We start from the raw sequence: 21474 nt of genomic DNA on the forward strand, positions 1-21474 counted from the left end.
GAAAAAGCAAAATTTGGAGCGCTTCAATTACGGTGGTTGCTGGATCTCACTCAGGAGGGAACAGACTTTCTTGAATGATCAAAGGTCTCCTGCGCTCATCAGCTGCTCAGAATGGAGCAGACAGATGTTTATCTAGCCGATTGTCTTGTAAAACTGTAGAATTGGCTTGTGCAAACAGCTGTGCCTGCAAAACTTGACTGATGTTATTTCAGAGGCTTTTCTAATGTCATCTGAAAATCTGTTCCAGGCAGAGAACCTGGGATCCAAAATTGAATAAATATCCAAAAAGGATACCTTCTGCTCCTAAAGCCATGTAAGACTGAAAATAGCGAGTTTGATTAAAGGTTGGTATGTCGGAGGGGAACTAGCAGTGATTAATTGATGTGGAGTTAAAATTGCCTCTCAAAATCTGTGACTTCAGTTAACAGCTTGCCCAGTCTTTCCACTTTTGAGGTTATCTGTTTCAAGCTTTGATTCTGGACTGAAATGACATACTAATTTTTTTTTTAAAATGCAAATATTTTAGTTGCGGTGGTGTCCCAAGTAACTTACCAACAGTACAAACACTTCTACAGGCTTTCCTTTAAATAATGGTAACACTTGGAAAGCAAGAAAACAGCCCTCTGTCATCTAGCTCAGAACGAGCCCTGAGGAAGAGAAATGTTCATTTTGAGCGTTTGGCTTTGACTGCCCTCTGACTTCCCAAGTGGAGATGTAGAGGTTTGCCTCTTATTTTGTGCTCACGTGGAATATTTTGTGCTAAATGTTCTTAACTAGCATGTAGGCAGAGAAGCTTTGCAGTGGGCAGTCTTGAAGATCTCAGCAGCTATAATGAAAATTCCGATGGAAGTGAGTGGTGATGAGGCAGGAGTCTTGCGTCGCCATTGCGTTGTTCCCTCTGTGCAGTGCAGCTTTCCGGACAGAAGCTCTTCATTGAGGTTCCCTTGTGATGGTGGTGCTCCATCAGAGTAGTTGTCCTTGATGATCCTAGCTCATGGGTTCGTGTTTACTTTTAATTGCTTTCTAAAAGATCCTTGCTTTCCAAAGGTAAGAAACTGCAATAAACACTATGAGCTAGACAGTTACTTTTCCTAGAAGTATTTGTGGAAGAGGCCAGGAAACTTGACAGATTCCCTTGAAAAGTCTTCTGTGGATTATTCTTCCATTACAGGATTGGGACTGACCCATACAGAAGTGGCACTGGAGATTGATATTGAATCCCTGTGTCATGCATCCATCTGCCTCATATTTGCAGTCTACGTGGTTACTGCCATATCAGTAAATGTTCAGAATTGGGCTTCCCTGCTCTCCCCCCCTTTTTCTATTTTGGCCAGATTACTGTCATTGACATCACTTAGTTTGGCTTGGAGATTTTTTGAAAGAACTGTATGGCCATTATATATGCAAATATTTTAGATAAGCACAGTTGAGAAGCCATCGGTAGGGCTGCAGCATGAAGAATTTAAAGTATAAAAAAAATGAATTATAAGATTGATAACCCTTATGCTTAGTGGTCAGAATGCAAATAACAAAAGCTGCAAATCTGGGCAGAGACATATGCTATAAAAAGCATTATTGCAAGATTAAGCTGTAGAACACACATTTTTGCATGGTAATCTACTGGATTTATTTTGACAATTATTTATTAGTGGCGGCGGTGGTTGTGAAAGTGGAATTTTTACCAGTCTTGGTATAATTATAGAGGACTGAATTTGTAAAGCTGCTCAAACATTTTGCATCGCAGTCGTGTGCGTTTTTTTTTAGCCAAATACATGCCTTTTTTGATTAAAAGAAATATTTGTCTTGAAATTTTTTTTCCCCCGGAGGAATGACTAATTGGTATTCACAAGATTCAATACTTCAATATTTTATCAGAGGCCTCTAAATTGTTTCACTCCCTTCTCTTTCAGGGTAAATAATTTAGGTTTCAGATGCATCAAGTTTGATAAAAGGCACCTTGTTAACATCTCCTGTAGAATTACAGCTCTATGTGCTTTGAGGGATGCTGGAATAACTACATCAGTAATGCTTCTAAGTTAAATTGAATGGGGCAAAGAAAGAAGACAGTGGGGAAATGCTGGGCGGGCAGTTCATTTATTTTAATTTTGTTGGTTCTTTCACATCTGTTTAACTAGCTGTCCCACACAGGTATGCTGGAGACCTTAAATGTCATGGGTATTCAGAATACTTCCATCGTGTTGTATTACAGGAATATGTATTAGATCTGCATCTAGAGAAGCTCAGGGCTTTAACAGCCCAGGCCCTTTTCCCTGGATGTTGATGTTCTATGTTATTTCATTTCCCCTAAGCCTGAAACATGTTAAAATATTGTTTGCAGTAATTGACAGGGTTTGCAGCAAGAAACATTTAATAAACACCCCCCCCCAACCACTTCTCATTTACATTCCTGTTTCTTCTGCAACTTCATTTCTCGAAGTTGAGCCAAAACTTGCAGACTCAAAATTGATTGGCTTTTTTCAATGCAAAATTATTTAAGTTATAAAGTGGCTGAGAATGGATGGTGTTTAAGGTAGTCAGCAATCAGTGGAAGGGGGAAGAAAGTTGAGGCTTTATTGAGAATAAGGATGTTCCTCTTTGTTGCTCTGTGGGATTGTTTATTCTGCAGCTGTTTTCTGAGTGGAAAATTTGAAAGTCATTGCTGTGTCAAACAAAGTTTGGAGCAGATTGGGCAAAAGTGAGAGTATACTTACGGGAAAAAGAGAAAGTAGTCTTCACAACGTAAAGAGGTTGAATGATGATCCTTGTATAGGCCTGAAGTCTTCCAATTCTGCTGATCTTGCTGGAAGGGAACATTGGATAGTTTTGATGTCTTCTGTTTTCTTTAGTTAAACAATTTTAATATTTTCATCATTCAATGATCTTCATTTCATTGGTGATGTTGAATTATAAGACCGAAATAACAATTTAGTTACTACTCTAAAAAGTAGTGGTAATTTTTCATGTAGGTGCATGTAGTAGCACATATAAAGCAGCAGTAAAGATGGGGGACTAGTTCTGTTCCTGTTGAACTTCAGATTTGTTTTGCCACAGATTTCTGTGGAAGCAGGGATGTGTTTTTCATGGTATATGGGATTCCTAAAGACTGGGATTTGGTTATGAATGAGCATGTGTTTCCAGAATGGAATTACTTGAGTTTGTTTAATCAATTGTGGATTCCTCCAGAGTGATGCTGCAGTGCCTGTGTGAGGAGTTAGCTGTTCTTAATTGGTCCCATATGTACTGGCAGATAGTATATTAACCATGCCTTGGGGGGATAAGGGCATCTGGTTGAATGTCATGGTGCATATTTTATTTCTTTTCTGCAGGGATTTGCCTTTTTTCTTTTTTTTTTTTTTTTCCCCCCCTTAAGAACCGTAGATATGTATATATGTGTATAATCACTAGCATTTTGAAACTTAATACTCAGCTGAGGGATTAGTTAGGCTTCTGCAAAATTATCTGAACTTTGCTGTCAAATAAAGAAGAAACTGAGGTTTTACAGAGAAGCTGGAGTTTCTGAGTATCTCTGGGTTTGGGTGCTTAAATTGTGAGAACTTGGAAGCTTAATCTCCCTTCTCATCAAGCGCTAAGGACTTGTCCTTTGAAAATCAGAAAAATGGAAACATCAGAAAAGATTAATTACTTTTGAAAAACCTTGAAAACACCATGTAGATTCAACCTTTGTATCTGGAGGACATGGGTATGAGAGGGCTGTCCTGTCAGTGGGTGCCGTAGGTTAGCCCCAGCAAAGGGGAGTGCCATCCTGAGCCGCTTTACTTGACTCGTTCTGCACTGGAAAAAGAGTAATTTTGCATCTGGCTGTTTTGGCTCAGCTGAACCAGTAAGGTAGTTGCAGGAGAAACAGGAATGTAAATGAGTTGGTTTGGTTTTCTTTTGTAAAGGTTTCTTGGTGCAAATCCTGTCAATTATCCAATTCTAAAGCTTTGCTGAATTAATGAGACACTTTGTAGAAGGGTATTTTTGATCACTTTCTGTAGACTCCTTATTCCTGATGTAGGCTTTCTGGTGTGCTGCTCTTATTCATGGCTTTAAGAAGTGGGAAGACCTACTGTGTGAAGTCCCCCTGGGGACAGGCATTGTGCATTTGCACTGCAGTGGGACCCAAATTTTGTGTATGTTCTGCATTATCTGCTTAAAGGTTTGTATAGCCATAAGTCCTGGCAGAGTTCCTCCTTGATGGTGCTGGTGGAGGCATGAAAGAAGTAATATTGCAGGTGATGAAATGCCTGTGAGTGTAGTTGGGGCCGGGGAATTCTCTTTGGGAAGGTGCATGTGATGGGACAGTAGTGCTGGCCAGACATGGTTCTCTTGGGGATGCTCTGGAGCATATACGGGTGGTGCTCACGGGGATGTGTGGAGAGAGGGAAGGCTAAAGCCACCAGGCTTCTTTCTTTGCCTTCTGCAAGGCTTGCGCAGATGGACCCTGATGGAGGCTTTCCAAAAAGGTTGACTTGCTGAAGAAGCAGCTTTGTTCACTTGGAGATGGCTTGTATCCATGGGAAGTAGGAGGACACCCTCTCAGAGACCCTCAAGAGTGCCAGGCTTAAATCCTGGGGGTGTTTCAGACCTGGAAAAGGTAGTGCTGTAAATTAGCATCAAAGGAGTCAGTGATAAAACGGACAGCTTTAGAGAGAGGAATGGATTCTCATTATTTTGTAGCTGTAAATACAAGAATTCATTAGACTTGTCACAAAAGTTCATTTGGTTTATATTTAAGCGATACATAAGCATTTTTGGCAAGAATTTGTACCCTTTGTTTCTGCATAGTATTAGGCACAATGTTACCTCTAGCAAATAATTGGGGCAAATTCCCTGTTTGTAGCAGGCATCTATGCCTTCCAGTCCATATCCCTGTCTCAGCATGCAAGTCTTACAAAGGCAAGGGAGAGGTCACTGAACTACATAACTGCTTAACAAGTTATTGCTTTATTGCAAAAAATGAAGGAGAAGAGTGAGAGAGTGAAATGCTAGTTTTGAAAGGGCTGTTCTGGGGAACGCAGTGGCTGTCTGGCAGGTATTGTATGAGATGGGCTTGCTCTGCCAGGCACAGAGTGAGGAGAAAGAACTTTTTAAAGCATCCCCTGACACAGAAATTATTGGAAAGCCTCCAAGAGCAAATTGAAAAAGCAACAGCCGCCTTCATGCTGCAGGATTCCATTGTTTTAATATTGGGCCAACTATACCAAATAATACATCTACTGGAAACTCATGTTAGGGGAAAAATATGTTGGAAAGCAGCTAAGAGGTCAGCTCAAAATCAAAGTGAATGAACTTGACATATCTATGCTGCTGCGTGTCCTATTTTGTTCTTTCTCTTCTTGTCAGCTCCTATTTCCTCACTTATTTCCATTTTCTTTTCCCTCTTTTTTTTTTTTTTTTTTTTTTTTTTAACCGTTTGTCTTGGTTTGGGCTTGTGTTCTGGCTGCCATTTGTCCTGAAAAATGCTGAGGCTGATAAATACCTGTGCTTGCACAGAGAAATTCTGGCATACTGATACTTTTGAAATTGTAATCTAGTTTAAAATTCCAGGCTTGTGCACAGACACAGTGCTTTTGGGGAGGTACTGCTGCTTTGGTGATGAGAAGATGAACAGCAGATAACAGAAATGCCTTTATTTTCCTTCAGTGCCATGTAATGGAGCTGTGCTTCCCAGGCTGGTTGTGTTTACTGGACTTCTGAATGAAGTTTAAAGACCAACATCATCAGGGATGGGATGGAAGAAAAAGGCAGAGTTGTTACTGCAAGTGTAAATGTTATTTACAATTATTGCATTTAATAAAATACACAACACAGCTATCTGTTAATTAGGTTTGAGTGACATGAAAGCTAGTTTAGTTGTGACAAAGTTATTAAAATTTGAGAGTTAACGGTGATTTCTGGGGCCAAAAGTTTGGGAAGCAATTATTTATGAGAGTGGCTCAGTTGATACATTGGTGAAAGTCATTACGCTTTATTTCTATTGATGCTAAAAAAAAATGTTGTTCTGGTATAAAATATATGCCATGAACACCAGGCATTGGAAATGACAACTCATTTCAAAATATGTTTAACAGTCATCAGTAAATAATAAACTATAATAAACAGTCATCAGTAAACAAATACAGACAGACATATTTAGATGTTCATCTTCCATCCACATGACTAATTTCCACTGAAATAATGGACTGGGAATTTAGGTATTGTAATGTAGAGACTGATCAAAGAAATTTTTATTGTAGCACTGTGACTTCTTTTACCTCCTCCACTGACATCTTAGGGAGGTCTTATTTTATTTTCATGATTGAGTGTCCTGAAACATTGACTCCTTCCCACTCTGATGTGGATCTCTATATTGGGACTTCAGGTTTTGAGCAATTATGGCTAAACTGGGAATTTAGTCTCTGAATATCCTATATATTCAGTTTTGCTTAGGTCGGGGGGGTTTAGTTTGGCTGAGTGTAGAGAGATGTTAGAGGATCAGTCATGAAATTCTCATCTGGCTCTGAAGTTCCCTGCAGTTTGGAGGGTGTTTGTATCTGGGATCGTGTTTTGTTTGGGCAGTGATCCTGCTGATTGGAATCACATAAGCTTGGCAACAGAAAGGAGGCATCCAGCCAGAGCAAACTCAAAGTACACAGGGTCTGAGAACAAAACGTTTCACATGAATAAAATTGTGAGGAAACAGAAATTCTTTAGACTTGTAAGAAAACAAGGCAATGTGAGCGTCATCACACAGGCAGCTGTGTGATCAGGGCTATCGATAGGGAGTGCAAGTTTTATTTATGAAATTATGATAGTTGTGTGGTTTTAAGTGATATGTCTTATCACTGCAGCAAGAAGAATATTCCCCAAGAAACTGGTATTAGTGTGAGATGGAATAACTCTCAGTGCTTGCATGCAAAGATTCAGTAGCATCTTTGCTGAAAGGCTTTTTGACACTTAACTGCTTTCCGTTTCCTCTGTACTATACACTGTAGCTGGGCTTGCCATCCTAAAAAGGTTCCCTGTGTCCTTGTCCTGCTTTTCTATCTGCAGTCCTGTGTCCCCCTTCCCTTCATCTATCTGTATTTTCTTTATATTACAGGTTTATCCATCAGAGCTTTATCCTTGACTCGCTTGTTACGTTGAGTAATAGCAGGAGAAGCCAAGGAGGGTCTCTGTCTGGCAGCGGGGAGCATTGCTTGCAGCACACCCAGTGCTGCCTCTCCTGGTGCTTTCCTTTCCCCAGTATCATGCCTTGCTTGCTTTGATGCTGTCTTCTGCTCAGTGTCCGGTCATACAGATTTGAGCTTACCCTGGTAAACACAGATTACTCTTTTCTGTGACAAAATGCTCCCTGCCGCCCCCATCTTTCCCCTATGCTATCTGGCAGGGGGGTGCTAGGAGCAGGGAGATGTGAGGAGGGGAAATGGTGGCAGGCACCGCTTTAGCTTCTAATGCGCAATCATGCAGGGTGGTGTTGGGCACGTGGAAGGGTGATGAAGGTCTGTTTTTTCTTTTTTTTCCCCTCTCTTTTGTGGCACAATGTTTCTCAGATTCTTTGCCCCAAGATCCTTGGGGGTGCCGTGCCTTCGGTGTGGGCATGCTGAGTTGTGCCGTGGGCCTGCCCAAGCTCCGCTACTTCCAAAATGTGTCACAGGGCACCCACAGGCAAGTCCATCGTCCCCTTGTGCCCGTTGCCGTTTCTTTGCAACCGAGGGATGTACATTCAGATAGTTACCTGCTTTTTCACCTAAGTAGCATCTGTTACCTGAAAGAGATTGAATGGACTTAGTTTGATAGGCTGGCAAAATACAGCTTTCGACATGCTAGATGAGATAGGCTTTTAGTAACCAGATTTCTGGAGTTGGATCGGTTTCAAGAAGATTACTTGGGCCGGATCTGCTTGAGTATAAAGAGTAGTGACGTGATCTCGGATTTGTGCGTGCCAGTCAGTTTTGTGTTATAGAGCAGGCTGCTGATGGGATGATTTATGACTTTACAGAGGGGATGGAAGCACTTATCAGAGGGTTTTATTGTAGTGTTCAGTACAATGTTTATATGAACTGCTAGTAAAGGATAAATAAATACAGCACAGTAAAGTTTAATATGGGGGAGGGGAAAGTATTTAAACTGTATTAGCAATATTTGTTTAATAAGAAATGGATCAGATGCGATATTTATCTGTACTGGATAGCATTTGCTTTAAACAAAACAAAGCCTTGAAATGGATCAGTTTTCACATGAACAGTATCAGAATTCCTTTCTTGCTGAAAAGCTAGAGGCTTGGGGTGGGGTGGTCCTCAGGTCACAGCTGTGCTCATGTCACTGATGGTGTAACCATATTGCTAAAGGACTACTGTGTTGTTGTCATTTCTGACCAGGAGTGAGAGAGTGAGTCTTATATCTACAGACTGGATATGTTGGTAGTCAAATTCCACTGGGAATAGGCGAAAAGGGACATTTGGACTTTCTAAAATTCTCTTGCAATTCATTGTACTTGGTTGTGTCTTTCCTCTCCTAGGCTGCTGTGTCTTGCTGTGGGATGCTGCTGAAAAGTTTTGGTTTCATTCCAGAACTAAATGGATTTCAAAGGTAGAGGAAGTACTTGCACTGAAGTAGTAAATTATAGAATTTTTGAATTTTTGAATTTTCCAGGGACTGATGTTTTGCTGATGCTCTAGTGTGGATTTCATCTGGGAATTCCTTTGTAGGTGCTATAGAAGGATGAGATGCCCAGAGGATTGCTTCTCATTCTGGCAAACCCCTCTTGCAGAGGCTTTTAACTTTCAGAATAACTTTTTCACAAGTTAACATCCTATCATTTGGGGGGTTTGCACTTAATGTGTGTCTTTGGCAAAATTTGGCCAAATACAGGTCATCTGGAAATGCGATGCCAGTTTATGCAGTCGTATGTTGGTTGTAATGCTGACGTTAAGAGATAATGGGGGCTGAGGGCTAAGGTGCTGAAGACTTTCTTACTTATGTTCACCATGTTGCAACCTGATTAGCCTGTAAACTGTGTTCATTTTGCTTATCCCCTATTGCTGGATTACAGATTACAATGAGTTACAGTCCCCTCTTTCTTGAGATTTATTTTTATATTCACATCCAATATATAATCCTTTCATAGATTTATTGAATTTGAGTCTTTATTTCCATCCCAGGAGGTATTTAAATGAAGGGTAGACATGGCATTCGAGGACATGGTTTTGTGGTGGACTTGGCAGTGATAGGTTAATGGTTGGACTCGATGATCTTAAGGGTCTTTTCCAACCTTAACGATTCTGTGATTCTATGAAAACGAAAAGATCTACCAGCCTACGCTTGGCTGCTGAGTACTCAATATTGTGAACAGCAGTGAGTGTTTAGTTAAGACCTGAAGATGAAGAGCTGTGCAGAAGTGTTACGCATTATTATTGCAAATTGTCAGTGCATACTTTCCTCCTCCAAGGCACGTTTAATTGTATAGAATCACAGTTGTTTTCTCCAAGGCATTTGGCCTGAGTTGTGGAAGTGTCTGTATTTTTGCTGACAAACTAAACTAAAACCCAAATGCTGTTAATTTTTAGTTTTAACAGCAACAGAAATTGTGCTTGGATTAAATACATAGCGCATAAAATTTGCAAATTGAATGTTGTGAAATAGTAAATCTAGAGCTAATGTGTGACTGTTGGGCTGATAACAAAATACACATTGAAAACTATTTAGAAGTTCTTGATTCTTATGTTCAACTAACCTGTAGCTAAGAGGGTTAGTGATGCCAGGGTTTTCATTGAAATAGGGAGCGCTTTGAAGGTCACCAAGGAGGCAGGTATATATTGTACTTCTGTAGTGACAGTCTTGGCCTGCTACAAGTTTGGGCTACCAGTTACACACCCTTCAGTTTTCTTCTGTAGTGGGAAAGAATGTCATTAAGACTGGTAAACTAAGCAAAAGAAAATGATGGAACTTGAATCCTTGAATAAGCAAAACTATGGTTTTGTATTAAGATAATTTTCCAATGTTATTAGGGGCTTTACTTAAATTTTACTCTGAATGATTTCAGCAAATAGGAAAACACAATGCTAATTACAGCTCTGATCCTTTCCTTGGCAATTAAGGTGTTTTGTTTGTTCAAGGAATTTTAAAACTTGCTGGCAATTTCTTACTGTTATGTTGCTCCTTGCATTTCTTTCAAACATAAAGTCTATAGCAAGAGCACCATCTAAATGGATAAAGGATGAATTATGTGCAGTTTTGAGCTGTTGTTATAGTCATACCAGTTAAGAATATCTTCTTTTGATGATTTTCAGTATAAAAGCTACCAAATGAACCTAGTGGTTCTGGCACATGAAATGTGAATGGTAGAATGTTCCCTGAAATTTTATTCACTGAATTGCCGAAGTCATGCTTTTCAAGAACTTTGTGAACTTAAAGCACTTTAAAGAAATATTCTGGGTTCACAGCAGTGGAGAGCTAACGTCTCTTCTCAAAAAAATACATTGGCTACTGTTATAGGTCAGCATTTGCCAACAGTTTCCGCAGGAGATGCCAGTTTGGAGGGGAAACTAAGAACTAGGTTCAGCGAAGCACTTTATCCTGTTCTTGGCTTAAAGCACATGAATAATCCCATTGACTACCCACGTGTGCTTTACTGGGACTGCTCACATAGTGAAAGTTAGGCATGTGTTTAAATAACTTGCTTATTTGGGGGCTCACTGCGTGATGTCTCCTGGCAGAGACTTGATTTTCTTATGGCAGCCATCATATGACCTGTGTGCAGGGAGTACAGCGTTGTCTGCGCTAGCCATGCAGTCCAAAGAAAAAGGCTATTTCTGTGTCCACCCCCAATCCATCCTGCACTTCTCTGGCAACTAATGATCTGTTTGCTGCCAATTGTGCTCTAGTGTTTTTGGCACCCAACCAATCCAACTTGCTGTTCATACAAGTATTGAATTGCCTTTGTGAGGCAGAGAGTAGTCTTTTCCGTGTTTAAGACTGTGTATGTAGTTGTTAAAACATGAAAAAGTAGATTGTTGTCATAGCTTTCCTCATTTTGGCCAGATTGTGCTCCCTTTGTCAGTAGGCCCACTGAAGTTGATAGAGGTGCTAGCAGAGGAGAACCACCATTTCAGAGGTCCAAGCTCAGTACTCAGAGGGACTAAATGGAATTTTTTCATCTATTGAGTATCTAATGGAAGCACCGTTCTTTATTTGAGAACCTCTGTAAACAGATGATCTATAGACACAGAGCTCTTTCAGCACACAGGGAAGGAGAAGTTAAATGCTAGGATAGGATCTTCTTCAACCTGATATTTTGCAACCATTATCTCTGGTTTGGTTCAAAATTGGCCCACCAGCAAAATAGTACAACTTCAGGTTAAAAACACATTTAGGTAAGTTTTCCACCTCTGCCTTTCTCTCCCATCCCCTGCACACACAAGGCAGCAGATGACCTTGCAGATAGCATTTCCCCCTCCTTGAAAAGCGGCTGGTCACAGGCGGGGAGTTGCCATGACCTCCGCATGGCAGATCTTCAGCACCCTCTCCCTTCTGCATATTTTCTCCTCCAGAAATACAACCTCTGCAGTAAGTTAGCAGACCTAGAATGTATGTATAAAAGAAAGTCAAGCTAATAGAGAGAACTACAGTTGTAGTAGACAGCAAGTAGTTAATGGGACCAGCAAGCCCAGCGCTGTGGTTGGTAATCAGCAGTGCTTCTTCAAACTCGGGATCTGAAACTTTGAGCTTGCTTTACACTTGTCATGGCTGGTTATCTTTTGTTTAGCCTTTGCTAACAACTTCACCAGAGAAACCTAGGAAACTCCAAACTAAAGGCTGTTAATAGTACTGAAAGGTAAAATGAAATAGGTTTTCTCAGTGAATTTAGTAATCCTGACTGGCAAAGAACTCTGTTATCTTCAGAAACGTGTCAAAGAATATTCTTTAATGTGTAGTCATCTTAAATGGAGTACTCTTTCGCTGGAACTGTGTTTGGGAGAGTGAGTGGGATAATGTGTAATGTGAGCCAGACAAAAAATAGTATGAGTAGATCTCTTCACTGGGATAGAAACTTGAATGCTTGCACAAACAGCACGGAGGCCCTAAAGTATTGCTGTAACAGGCTGTAACTTCATGCGTGAGGTACAAAAACAAGTACTATTTTCACAGACTGTTAGTGTTTATGCCTTGAATATGCTTATGAGAGTGTTTAAGGTGCTCTAGATCCAGTATCATAACAATTATTAGACCTAAACACTGATGAGCTAAGGATTAAAGTGTTTTAGAAGTGTATTAACAGGCTTTCCGTTAGCTAATGATAGTCTTTATGAATTAAGTAGGAAGTCTATTTCCAAGAAATTCTCATGCATTTTCAATGGAACTTGAATCCACAAAAATCTGTATTGAAACAGCATAGTATCTAAATAGTTGATTCATCCCCTGTGTATAAATAAAGTGTTTAATAGGCACTCTCCTCACCTAAAGCACAGGACTGAAAAGCAAGGACCTGAGTTGATTTTCTAGCTCTGATAGAGACTTCTTATACGGTTCTGGGAAATCACTTAGCATCTTTATTTCTGCAAGCCAGACCCCATAATGTTTGTCTGCCGTGCAGAGGTGAAGGGGAGGCTGAGGAAAGGGGTGACTGCAAAACAAGTTAAGAATCTCCCATCAGAAGTCAGAAAAAATGGCTTGGTTTTGATAAAAGTAATCTGGAGTCATTGCACATGCGTCTAATAACTGCTGATTTATAAGAGTCAAGTTATGAAGCTTTAATAAATACATATTTCTTTAGACAGTGCTGCAGTATGTTACTAGTTGGGAATACTACATTGATTTGCTTCATATCTGCATATTTCCCCCCTTAGATACGTAGTAGCATGCGAAAATGTTCAGCTTCTCAAATGAAGGTCAGTTCAATTTTGTGGAATCAGGGGAGTCAGAGAAACAGCTAAACGCTGAAAAATTTCTCTGACTCCCCTGATTCCACAAAATTGATTTGGAAATCTTTCAAGGATTGGCTTTCTTCACTCCAAGCAATTGCTGAGAAACTTTTCATTCAATGACATTACTGACCACTTTGGATAGTTCTTCACCCAAGCCTGGGGAGTTATTTCTTGTCTGTTATAGCAAGTGACAAGTTTTAAATGACATCTGTTGGTTAGTACCTGTAGTAGCATTTACACTGGAGACTAGAGGAACTATTCCTTACAACAGAAAAGAGTTTAAAATTCACACGCTAAAGGCAAACCGATGAGGCATTCAGCTCAGTGGGAACGGTAACATCTACAAAGGTTGGTGGGATGAGATTTAAGTACAGAGGAAAGAAAATGAGAATGGATGAATCCATAGTTCTTTGAATGGTCTTTGACTCCCTGTTCTTCCCTCTGCATGGTCAGTAGTAGCGGAACTGGGTCTATGAACAGTTTTATAATATGCCTGGGAGTGATCAGAGGTTGAATTTAGACCCTTTTTGGGATATTCGTGGATTCTAATGAATCCTCTCATTTTGTGTGTGTGTGTGTATCTTTTTTTAATTAAAAACAGTCTCCACATTGCTAATAGTTATAATAAATGTTCACTGTCTTAAGTTATAAAACTTGTTAACTCTCCCCATGGAAACTTCCAAGGCACTGAACAGCAAGTGAAACCCGCAGACATGTCCAAATATTAACTCATTGTTCTGCACTAGAACTGGAGATAATTCCTCTTCTTTCTCTGTTTAGCACTTTCAGACCATGTTAAAGACTAAGTTGAATGTCCTAACTCTTCGGAAAGAGCCTCTCCCGACAGTGATCTTCCACGAACCAGAAGCCATTGAGCTGTGCACCACAACTCCCCTCATGAAGACCCGGACTCACACTGGATGCAAGGTACTCGGGAGTATAAACTTAAGGAACGAGACCACTGTGAAGGTGTTCCTTGTACGTGTGAGGACTCTGAAGAGCCCAAAGTAACCAGCGTGGTTGTCGTTGTTCTGGAAACCCCATTAACTGCTACTATTACTATAAAGTTTGTAAATGAAAGTAGTCATTTGGCATTTCTGACCAGAAATTTTGGGCTTCAGGGAAAAAGTTCTGGGTTGTGTGGCACAATGCAAATCGTGGAGGATTTCTAACAGCCTGCAGTGAACATCGCTCATTGTAAACACTGAGTGATGTTGTTTCTGTAAGTGCTAGTGCTGAGATGAGAGATGAAGGGCCAAATGCTGTGTATTTGTATTTAGCAATCTGTACTAACAGAGGTATATGCCCTACTGAAATAGGGTTGCAGCTTAAAACTTGAAGTTAGTTTGGTTTTCTGGTGTGGTGTTTTTGTTGGTTTTTTTTGGTTTGGTTTTGTGTTTTTTTTTTTTTTTTTTTTTTTTTTTTTTTTTGAGAGGAACAAAAAAGAAAAAAGGGGTGGTGGGGAGACTTAGATCTTGATTTGGTTAAGCAACAAGATGAATTTGCCCAGTTACATCAAAGCACAGCTTCTAAAAAAGCTCTTCTTTAAAGTTTAATGGCTTAAGAGCTTTGAGTGTGTTCTTCTGTGGTAAGAAACCATATAAAAATAGCAAACAAATCTGGTCTGTTTACATCTTCTGTTGGAGCCATTTTCCTTGGTTGCAGAGCTCTCCTAGCCTTGCAGAGCCATGGACAGCCTTGCAGACTGAGCTGGGTACCAGCATGGCCTGTGCTGCCAGTTGGGACATGGCAGCCAAGTCCCCTTCACCCAGCCTGGCTGTCTGTCAGTTGTAGGGAGTATCCACCTGTCCTCGAGGGTCTTGGTGAAAATGGAGAGAACTGGGCTTCAGCCTCCAATGCTCTGTAAAGTGTCAGCTCTAGAAGAGCCATTGCCTGATGCTACGTGTACTGGATAAGGTCCAAAGTACAATTAAATGTTCTAACCCCCTCCCCTGCCAGTGTGTTTACACGCACACGTGCGCACACACTCTTCCTTGTTGGAGGATCTGATGTGAGTGAGGTGGGGTTGGAAGAAATTGCTTCCTGGTGTGGTCCCCTGCTTCTCTTGGCATACTGTGTGGATGGCACGGGCTGTGGGCATGCTGTGAAGGGCTTTGCTTGGGCACCTCCATGTCTGGCACTTCCTCAGCAAAGTTTCTTCTTGGGAAGTGTCATTTTTGTTTGACTTTTTGCCTGTCACAATAGCCAAGAAACAAAGACGGCTGCTGGGTGTTGAAGCAGTGCTGCCCTGTGCTGACGTAGAGGAATGCAGGGCAAGTGACCCTAATATGCTTTGTACAGTAGCTCGTAGCATCTACTTTTCTGTGGTAACGTCTCTTGTCCTTTATGTTGACATCTAATGAATTTTTAGAGAATATTAGCTATCATAAAAATGGTTCACAAAGTATCTGGCTTTCACCCCTAGTGAGAGAGTTCAGACATAATAATGCATTCTGAGATCAGTTTATCTCTGTGAATGTGTGCAGAATTTAAATGAGCCTTTTTACTTAACCTACAGTCCTTCAACTGGAAAAGATGGATTGCAGAGACGTTGAACCTCAGTGAAGAGAATCTCATTCTATATCTAGAGATCTCTTTTATTTATTCATTTATTTTTCCTGCAATATAACATAGTAGTGGTGACGAGGGAACATCTGCTGCCACAACACTCCTTTTTTCCTGCTTGCACTGTTTTTCCTTCTCCCCTTCTCCCAGTAGCTAGTTCACCTCCTGCCAGTTTTTGGGGTGGTGGCCAGCCCCTCTTCAGACTATTCAGCAGTTGTGATTTCCAGTACCCTCCTTGGGAAGATGATTCCACATATATGTTGTTCCTATGGCTAAGAAATCCTCTCCAGTCATTAACTGACAGGCTCTGGTTTTACCCACTCTCTCTAGTCACAATCTCTTTCTTTTTCCCCTCTCTTTTTTTTTTTTTTTCTGACTAAATGTATTTGTCTCTTACGGGGCTTGTATCCTCCAGCTGTTTGTAGGTAATTAGCCTTCTTCTCCTCTTTCCCCTCTGATTATTAGTTTCTTGCTGAGTGATATGATAATAGTGTTGCCATAACAAAGCCAGTATTTTATAATATGAGTTTTTGCTCTCGGGGGTCTGATCTATCACTGTTATTCCAGGTGTAAGGTGGGACATGCTGTGGTGCCGCTGATACCACTGAGCCTCTCTGGTTCCGAGACATGGGCTTTTCAGGCAAGAGCACAGCATTTAGTTTTTACTTTCTTTCATGAGTCACACTCTTTTGATCCTTAATTGTTTTATTCCTCTTGACTGAAATCCCTCCAATTTTTCTATGTAATCCCATTGATGAGATAGCATCATTCTTCTGACGGAGGCTCCAGACATCTAATTTTATTGCACAGTTTTAACATAAGCTTCAGCTGGCACCATCTTGTTATGGGAACTTGACACATGCAATTGCTTTGCTGTTCAGAGGTCTGGGCATTGGTTTTCTTATGCGATTGCTCTTTTCTTTGTCCTTTCATCACAAGACAGGCTTCTCTTTTCTCTTTCATTTGGTGTTAGTTGCTGAATCCTGAAGAAACAAAACTTTTCTGCTGAGATCCAATCTCATTCTGTAATTGAATGGGATGGTTTTAACAATAGCAGAGGAATGTCTTGCTTGAAGTAATCTAGGGGGAACCCCCACAAAATCTGGAAAGTTAAATAATTGAACAAATTCAGAGAGCTTCTCTTTCCTGCCCAGTTCCAGATCTGATGCAACTTTGTTGCCATCATGTTTCCTAAAATATATTTTTTTACTTACAGCAGAAGGCTTAAGACTTTTTCCTCCTGTTACTGCATGTCTACACCTGCCTGCTTGGGCTGGCTGTGCTGCTGCCATTCCCACCCTTCTAGGCTTGTGGCCATGATTTCACCAAACAGGAGAAATAAATAGTAGTTGCATTGATTTGCAGCACAGAGCATTAGGTGCACATGTTCCGGAGTTTGTGATGCTGGTTACTCAGTGAGACAGGGGTTGACTTGGAGGCTGTAGTTCCCAAAAGGCAGCTTCTTGCCCCCCTTCCTCTCCTTTCCACACCAGTCCTGTTCACAAATGGGGGCAACAGCCCCACGCCCTGGGGTTGGACTGTCACAGCTCCACTCATCAGACAGCCTAAAACAGAGCAGGATTTCTGGGCACAATAAAGCATTCGGACTGTGGGTTTTTCCTGGGGGGTCATTTGCTTTCAGTTGAGCCATGGTGTATGTTAGGTGAGAGGCAGGTCTCTGGCCCCAGAGGAACCACAGCTTCTTGTCCTCCTCCAGCTGAGACTGCCGGGGCAGGGCAGTGGGATGCAGTGCCCAGAGGGTTGTCATCTCTCTGGCAGCTGTGGTTGAGCACCCACGTGCATCCTGCCTCTCCCCTGCGATGGATGCGGCATTTGTGAATGCTGGAACACCAAGTGTTAAGGTCAGTAGCTGCTCTGAAGAATGAAAAAACCCAACTGGCTTATTGTATACCTGTAAATGGCAAGTCTCAGCTTAAGCTAAACCACCCTGTGCTGGTGAAGGACAAGAAAGAGTGAGAATAAATCTCTTGTTCTTCCTAGCTGGACCACGCTTTCAATCACAGCTTCCTAATTTGCTTTTATTTAAATAGAGCATGCTTCTGTATACAGGCCTGAGTGTGATTTAGATGCGTGCATACAAAAATGTGTCCATCCTTGTTCAGATCCTAAGGATTTTGATTAGACTGTGGCTGTTCTGCTTGTAGGTCTTTGATGTCAAATGTTGTGCACTCTTGTGTTTCAGCTGGAAACCTCCTCTTCTCTTATCACAACACTAAGTACCATCAGATGGAAACTGAAAATCTGGAGTATCTCCAGAAAATAAGTTGCTCTCTACTCAGAAATATGTGCTTTCTCTGTGACTTTTAACAGATTTTGTTTAAGTTCTGTGTGTTTTATTCTTCCTTAATGTCCTAATTGGCTTGCACTGATTCTAATGTTTCCTGATTTCTGTCCCTTGGAGCTATAGTGGTGGCATGAAGCGAACTGCCTAAATGGCTCTGTCTCTTCTGTGGTAGCTTTTCCAGGCACTGCTGCAGTAATGCAAAAGGACAGAGGTTAAAAATGTTGCCTGTGATTTTTGCAGTGGTGTTGTAGGTTTAACTTTTTTTTCCCCCTTTCTACTGGAAGGCTCTTCAAAGTGAAGTCAGTGCTGAATAATCAGTAGCTCATTGTTATCCACCTGGGTCAGGTGATCTTATTCCTCCAGTTCCCACCAGTGGACAAGTTTTTCTCAGCAGCCTGGGAGGCTAAGATGAGAGGAGAATAAACAGTGCAAATAATTGCGTTCTTAAGAGCATGCTTTTATTGAATGGGAAAATATATATTAATGATATGGCATTTGCAGGCATGATACTTGTTGCTTGCCTGTCTTAGTGGATTGAGTTGGTGAGATTATTAGTTCAGGCTTTGTGGAAAGTATGATGTTGAAATTTCTGCGATGGTGTACCTTAGTTGAAGATTGATGAAAGTCTTGTTTAGCAATTTGTACAAATGGCATTAGAATGGTACTGGCATTTTAAAATCAAGTCTTGCACATATTGATAGAGATTTAAAAAATAGCCAAGAAGTAATATAAATGGAACTTGGTCTTTCAGAATAGCTTAATTGCTTCACTCACAAGGCAAAAAGAAAATGCTTCCTGTACTAACCTTGCTGCAGGGTGCTGATTACGGTGGGGTTTATTTGGTGCCTGTATAGCAGGAAGGGGCCATGGCTGCGGTTGGGCTTTCCCGGCACTGTGTAGTGTCAGCAGTTAGGCACCGAGCTTGACTACTGCAACTCTGGGACACGCCTGATGTTGTTACACTTGCATCAACCTATTCAGTGGATTTGAGGTGCTTTCTGGGAGAGCTGGGCAGTGCCTGAGGGACCTTAACCTGTGCAATGCTAAGGGCCTGCCAATGCATTCCTGCAGCCTGCCCTACAGTTGCAGCTCTGTGCCCTTTCACCGAAGCCACTGGGGCAGCCTGTTGCCCATGTTGCTGCTCTTCTGCTGGCCTTGCTGGCTGCTGCCAAGAGTTTTCATTTTCCCTTTTCTCTCTGTCTTTCTTCCATTTTTTCTTCTCTTCTCCAAAGTAACTTTCACCATTAGCAACAATGCATGCCATCAGCTGTTAGCCCTACTAATAAATCTCTGTGCACGTGAAACTGTCTCAACATGCTTTGAGCAACAGCATTTACACCAGTGTAGCAGAGACTGGAAGTTAGTCTGCAAGGGAAAAGCTCATAAGTTTATAGGATGAATAGCAAGTAATGTTGATCGTGATCCGATTATGATCCATAGAAATAAAATATTTCTCATTGGGATACTTATTAAATAAATAAAACATTGTCTTAAAATTGCCCTGCTAGGCCTGATTCTAATTCTTTGTATAAGACAGTCATTTAGGAATAATGTCTGCTCAGATATTACTGCCTATTGTGGGTTTTCTGCCTTGTTAATTTTGATTGCAAAGGCCTTGCAGCAGGACTGTGTCTTACCACATGCTTGCAAAATACCCCATTTCTACTCTACCCTAGGTGCCTCTACAGCAAACTTATTAACGCTGTGTTGCTGCTTTTGTTGGTCATTGCACTTTTAGAAGTTAGACTGTTGTTCGTTGTCCCCTGCCCCCCTCCCTTTCTAGATCAGACTTTCCCAAGCTGTTTTGCCCAGCTGTTCTGTCCTATGCAACCTCTGCCACTTGCGTCCCATCCTAATCATCTCGGCCATGGCAATGGCCAAATACATTATTGCTTTAGCTTTCAGGAGACAGTGTGCTCCCCATCTTCTGGGCCTGGTGGCCCCTCAAGATTCAGAAAATGCCCAAATTGATGAACCATCCTCTCAGCTTCATGCAGCCCAGCAGCCCACACAGCGTGGTTTTGGTGGTTGCAACCCCAGCCTCATGCCTCTTCCCCTTCATTGCTCCCCAAACCCAAAATTTTTGCTCTGGCCAGGTGAAGAGTAGGAAAATGGCTCCCCTCTGCCACACTGCTACTGTGTGTGGGTTGGTTTTTTGTGTCTTTATGCTGAATCAGTCAAAATTAATGGAGAGAGAACATTGTCTCTCATTTCAATACCCAGAGACCAAGGTGCTCTTTCCTGCTTGTGCTGTACTGTTGGCTCAAAAGGGCCGAAAATGTGCCCTAAGACTTTCTGAGATAGGGAAATCCAGATGACATAAATGGGTCGTTAACAATCTAGTGTTTTACTTAAATTTCCACAGATAATTTAAAAACCCTACTCCTCTTGAACATTTATCGCTATTTTGGCTACTGAAACCATAGCTCGTTGGAAGCTGCACATATTCTTAAAACCACGTCACTTTATCCTTATAAAGCTTAATAAAAACATTCTCTTTGCAGCTATAGCATGGTCAGGAATAATTGTTTTGAGTGCAGGTTTCTCCAGCTGTAAATACAAGTCCAGCTAGCTGCCTGGTTTTCATTACCATTTTGTAAGCCTGTAATATTAAGACGGCCATTAACTTTAATAAAGAAACAAATTAAACAAGTGAGACAAACTAAACTGTACCATCACTCCCCAGCCTACTGTTTTCCACCATGTTTAATGTGAGTGTGAAGCACAGAGCTTATTTTCTTATTGCTTCATTAAAGGTCTCTGTTGTTATCCTTAAGCATTACATATTTTGTACTGTGAATTGAGAGCTTGTTTTTCTCCTTCTTTCTGCCCTCATCAAATGAGCCAAAAGGACGCATGTGAACTCTTGCATGGGGCAAATCTTAACAGCTACAGTATATTTAGATATAGTGCTCATTGGTGAGAGATAGAGGCTTTAATGATGTGTTTTCCAAAAGTGAAGTGTATCAAATAAACTAATGCCCCAACAAGTATGTTATGTGAAGATGAAGTATTTTGTTTACTTTTTCTTCATGTAGTGTTACAGAAAAAAAAAAAAAAAGGCTTAATACTGAAGTTAGGGAAGAGTAAACTGCTTGCAGAAGCCTTACACATGACTATGCCAGAATGCTTTAGAGAATTTGGCCGAGTCTTGTTCTAATATTGAAAATGGAGAGTTGCACGTGCTCAGTTCTTTTTCAAAAGATGACTGTATAGTAAGGTCCTGCCCTGCACCTATGAAGTTAATGAGAGCTTTGCCATGGGCTCCATTGTGAGCATGGTGGGATGTAGCCAGGCAGGATGGCAGCTGCCTTCAGGCAGCGCACCCTGCATGGTGTTTGGCACTGGCTCCTCTCAGCTTTCAGCTTCAGAGGGGATCTCTCTTGCATGTGACTTTTTTTATCACATGCATGGAAAGCCCATTTACGTCATTGAGGATTTATGCTTTAAATGTGTGCAGAGGAGCTAATAGAAATATGAAGGGTAGATGCAAGTGGCGAATGTTGTTAAATCGTTGTAATGCTTCATTTCATGAAGTCCAGGAACCTTAGGTGGAGAATATAAATTGGCTAAAGCAATTGAATTAATCTTAAACTGAGCCTGCTTTAAATGGAACCTTCTGCAATGTTCAGTTTTGCTGTGTTGGATGTATTTGGGCATAATTTTATTTGCTTACTGATAAAGTGGCATTGTAAG

At 41.1% G+C, this 21474-nt stretch overlaps 1 protein-coding gene across 1 annotated transcript in view; it reads left to right on the forward strand.

Moving 5' to 3' along the window:
* PID1 (phosphotyrosine interaction domain containing 1) overlaps window positions 1–21474 on the forward strand; it is a 90459-nt gene that overhangs the window by 21497 nt on the left and 47488 nt on the right. Inside the window, exon 2 of the mRNA XM_082318992.1 lies at window positions 13689–13835. Coding sequence (XP_082175118.1) covers window positions 13689–13835 — 147 coding nt within the window. The remainder of the gene's footprint in view (window positions 1–13688; window positions 13836–21474) is intronic.

Source organism: Platalea leucorodia (assembly GCF_965183815.1).
Source record: "Platalea leucorodia genome assembly, chromosome: 8".
Taxonomy (NCBI): Eukaryota; Metazoa; Chordata; class Aves; order Pelecaniformes; family Threskiornithidae; genus Platalea; species Platalea leucorodia.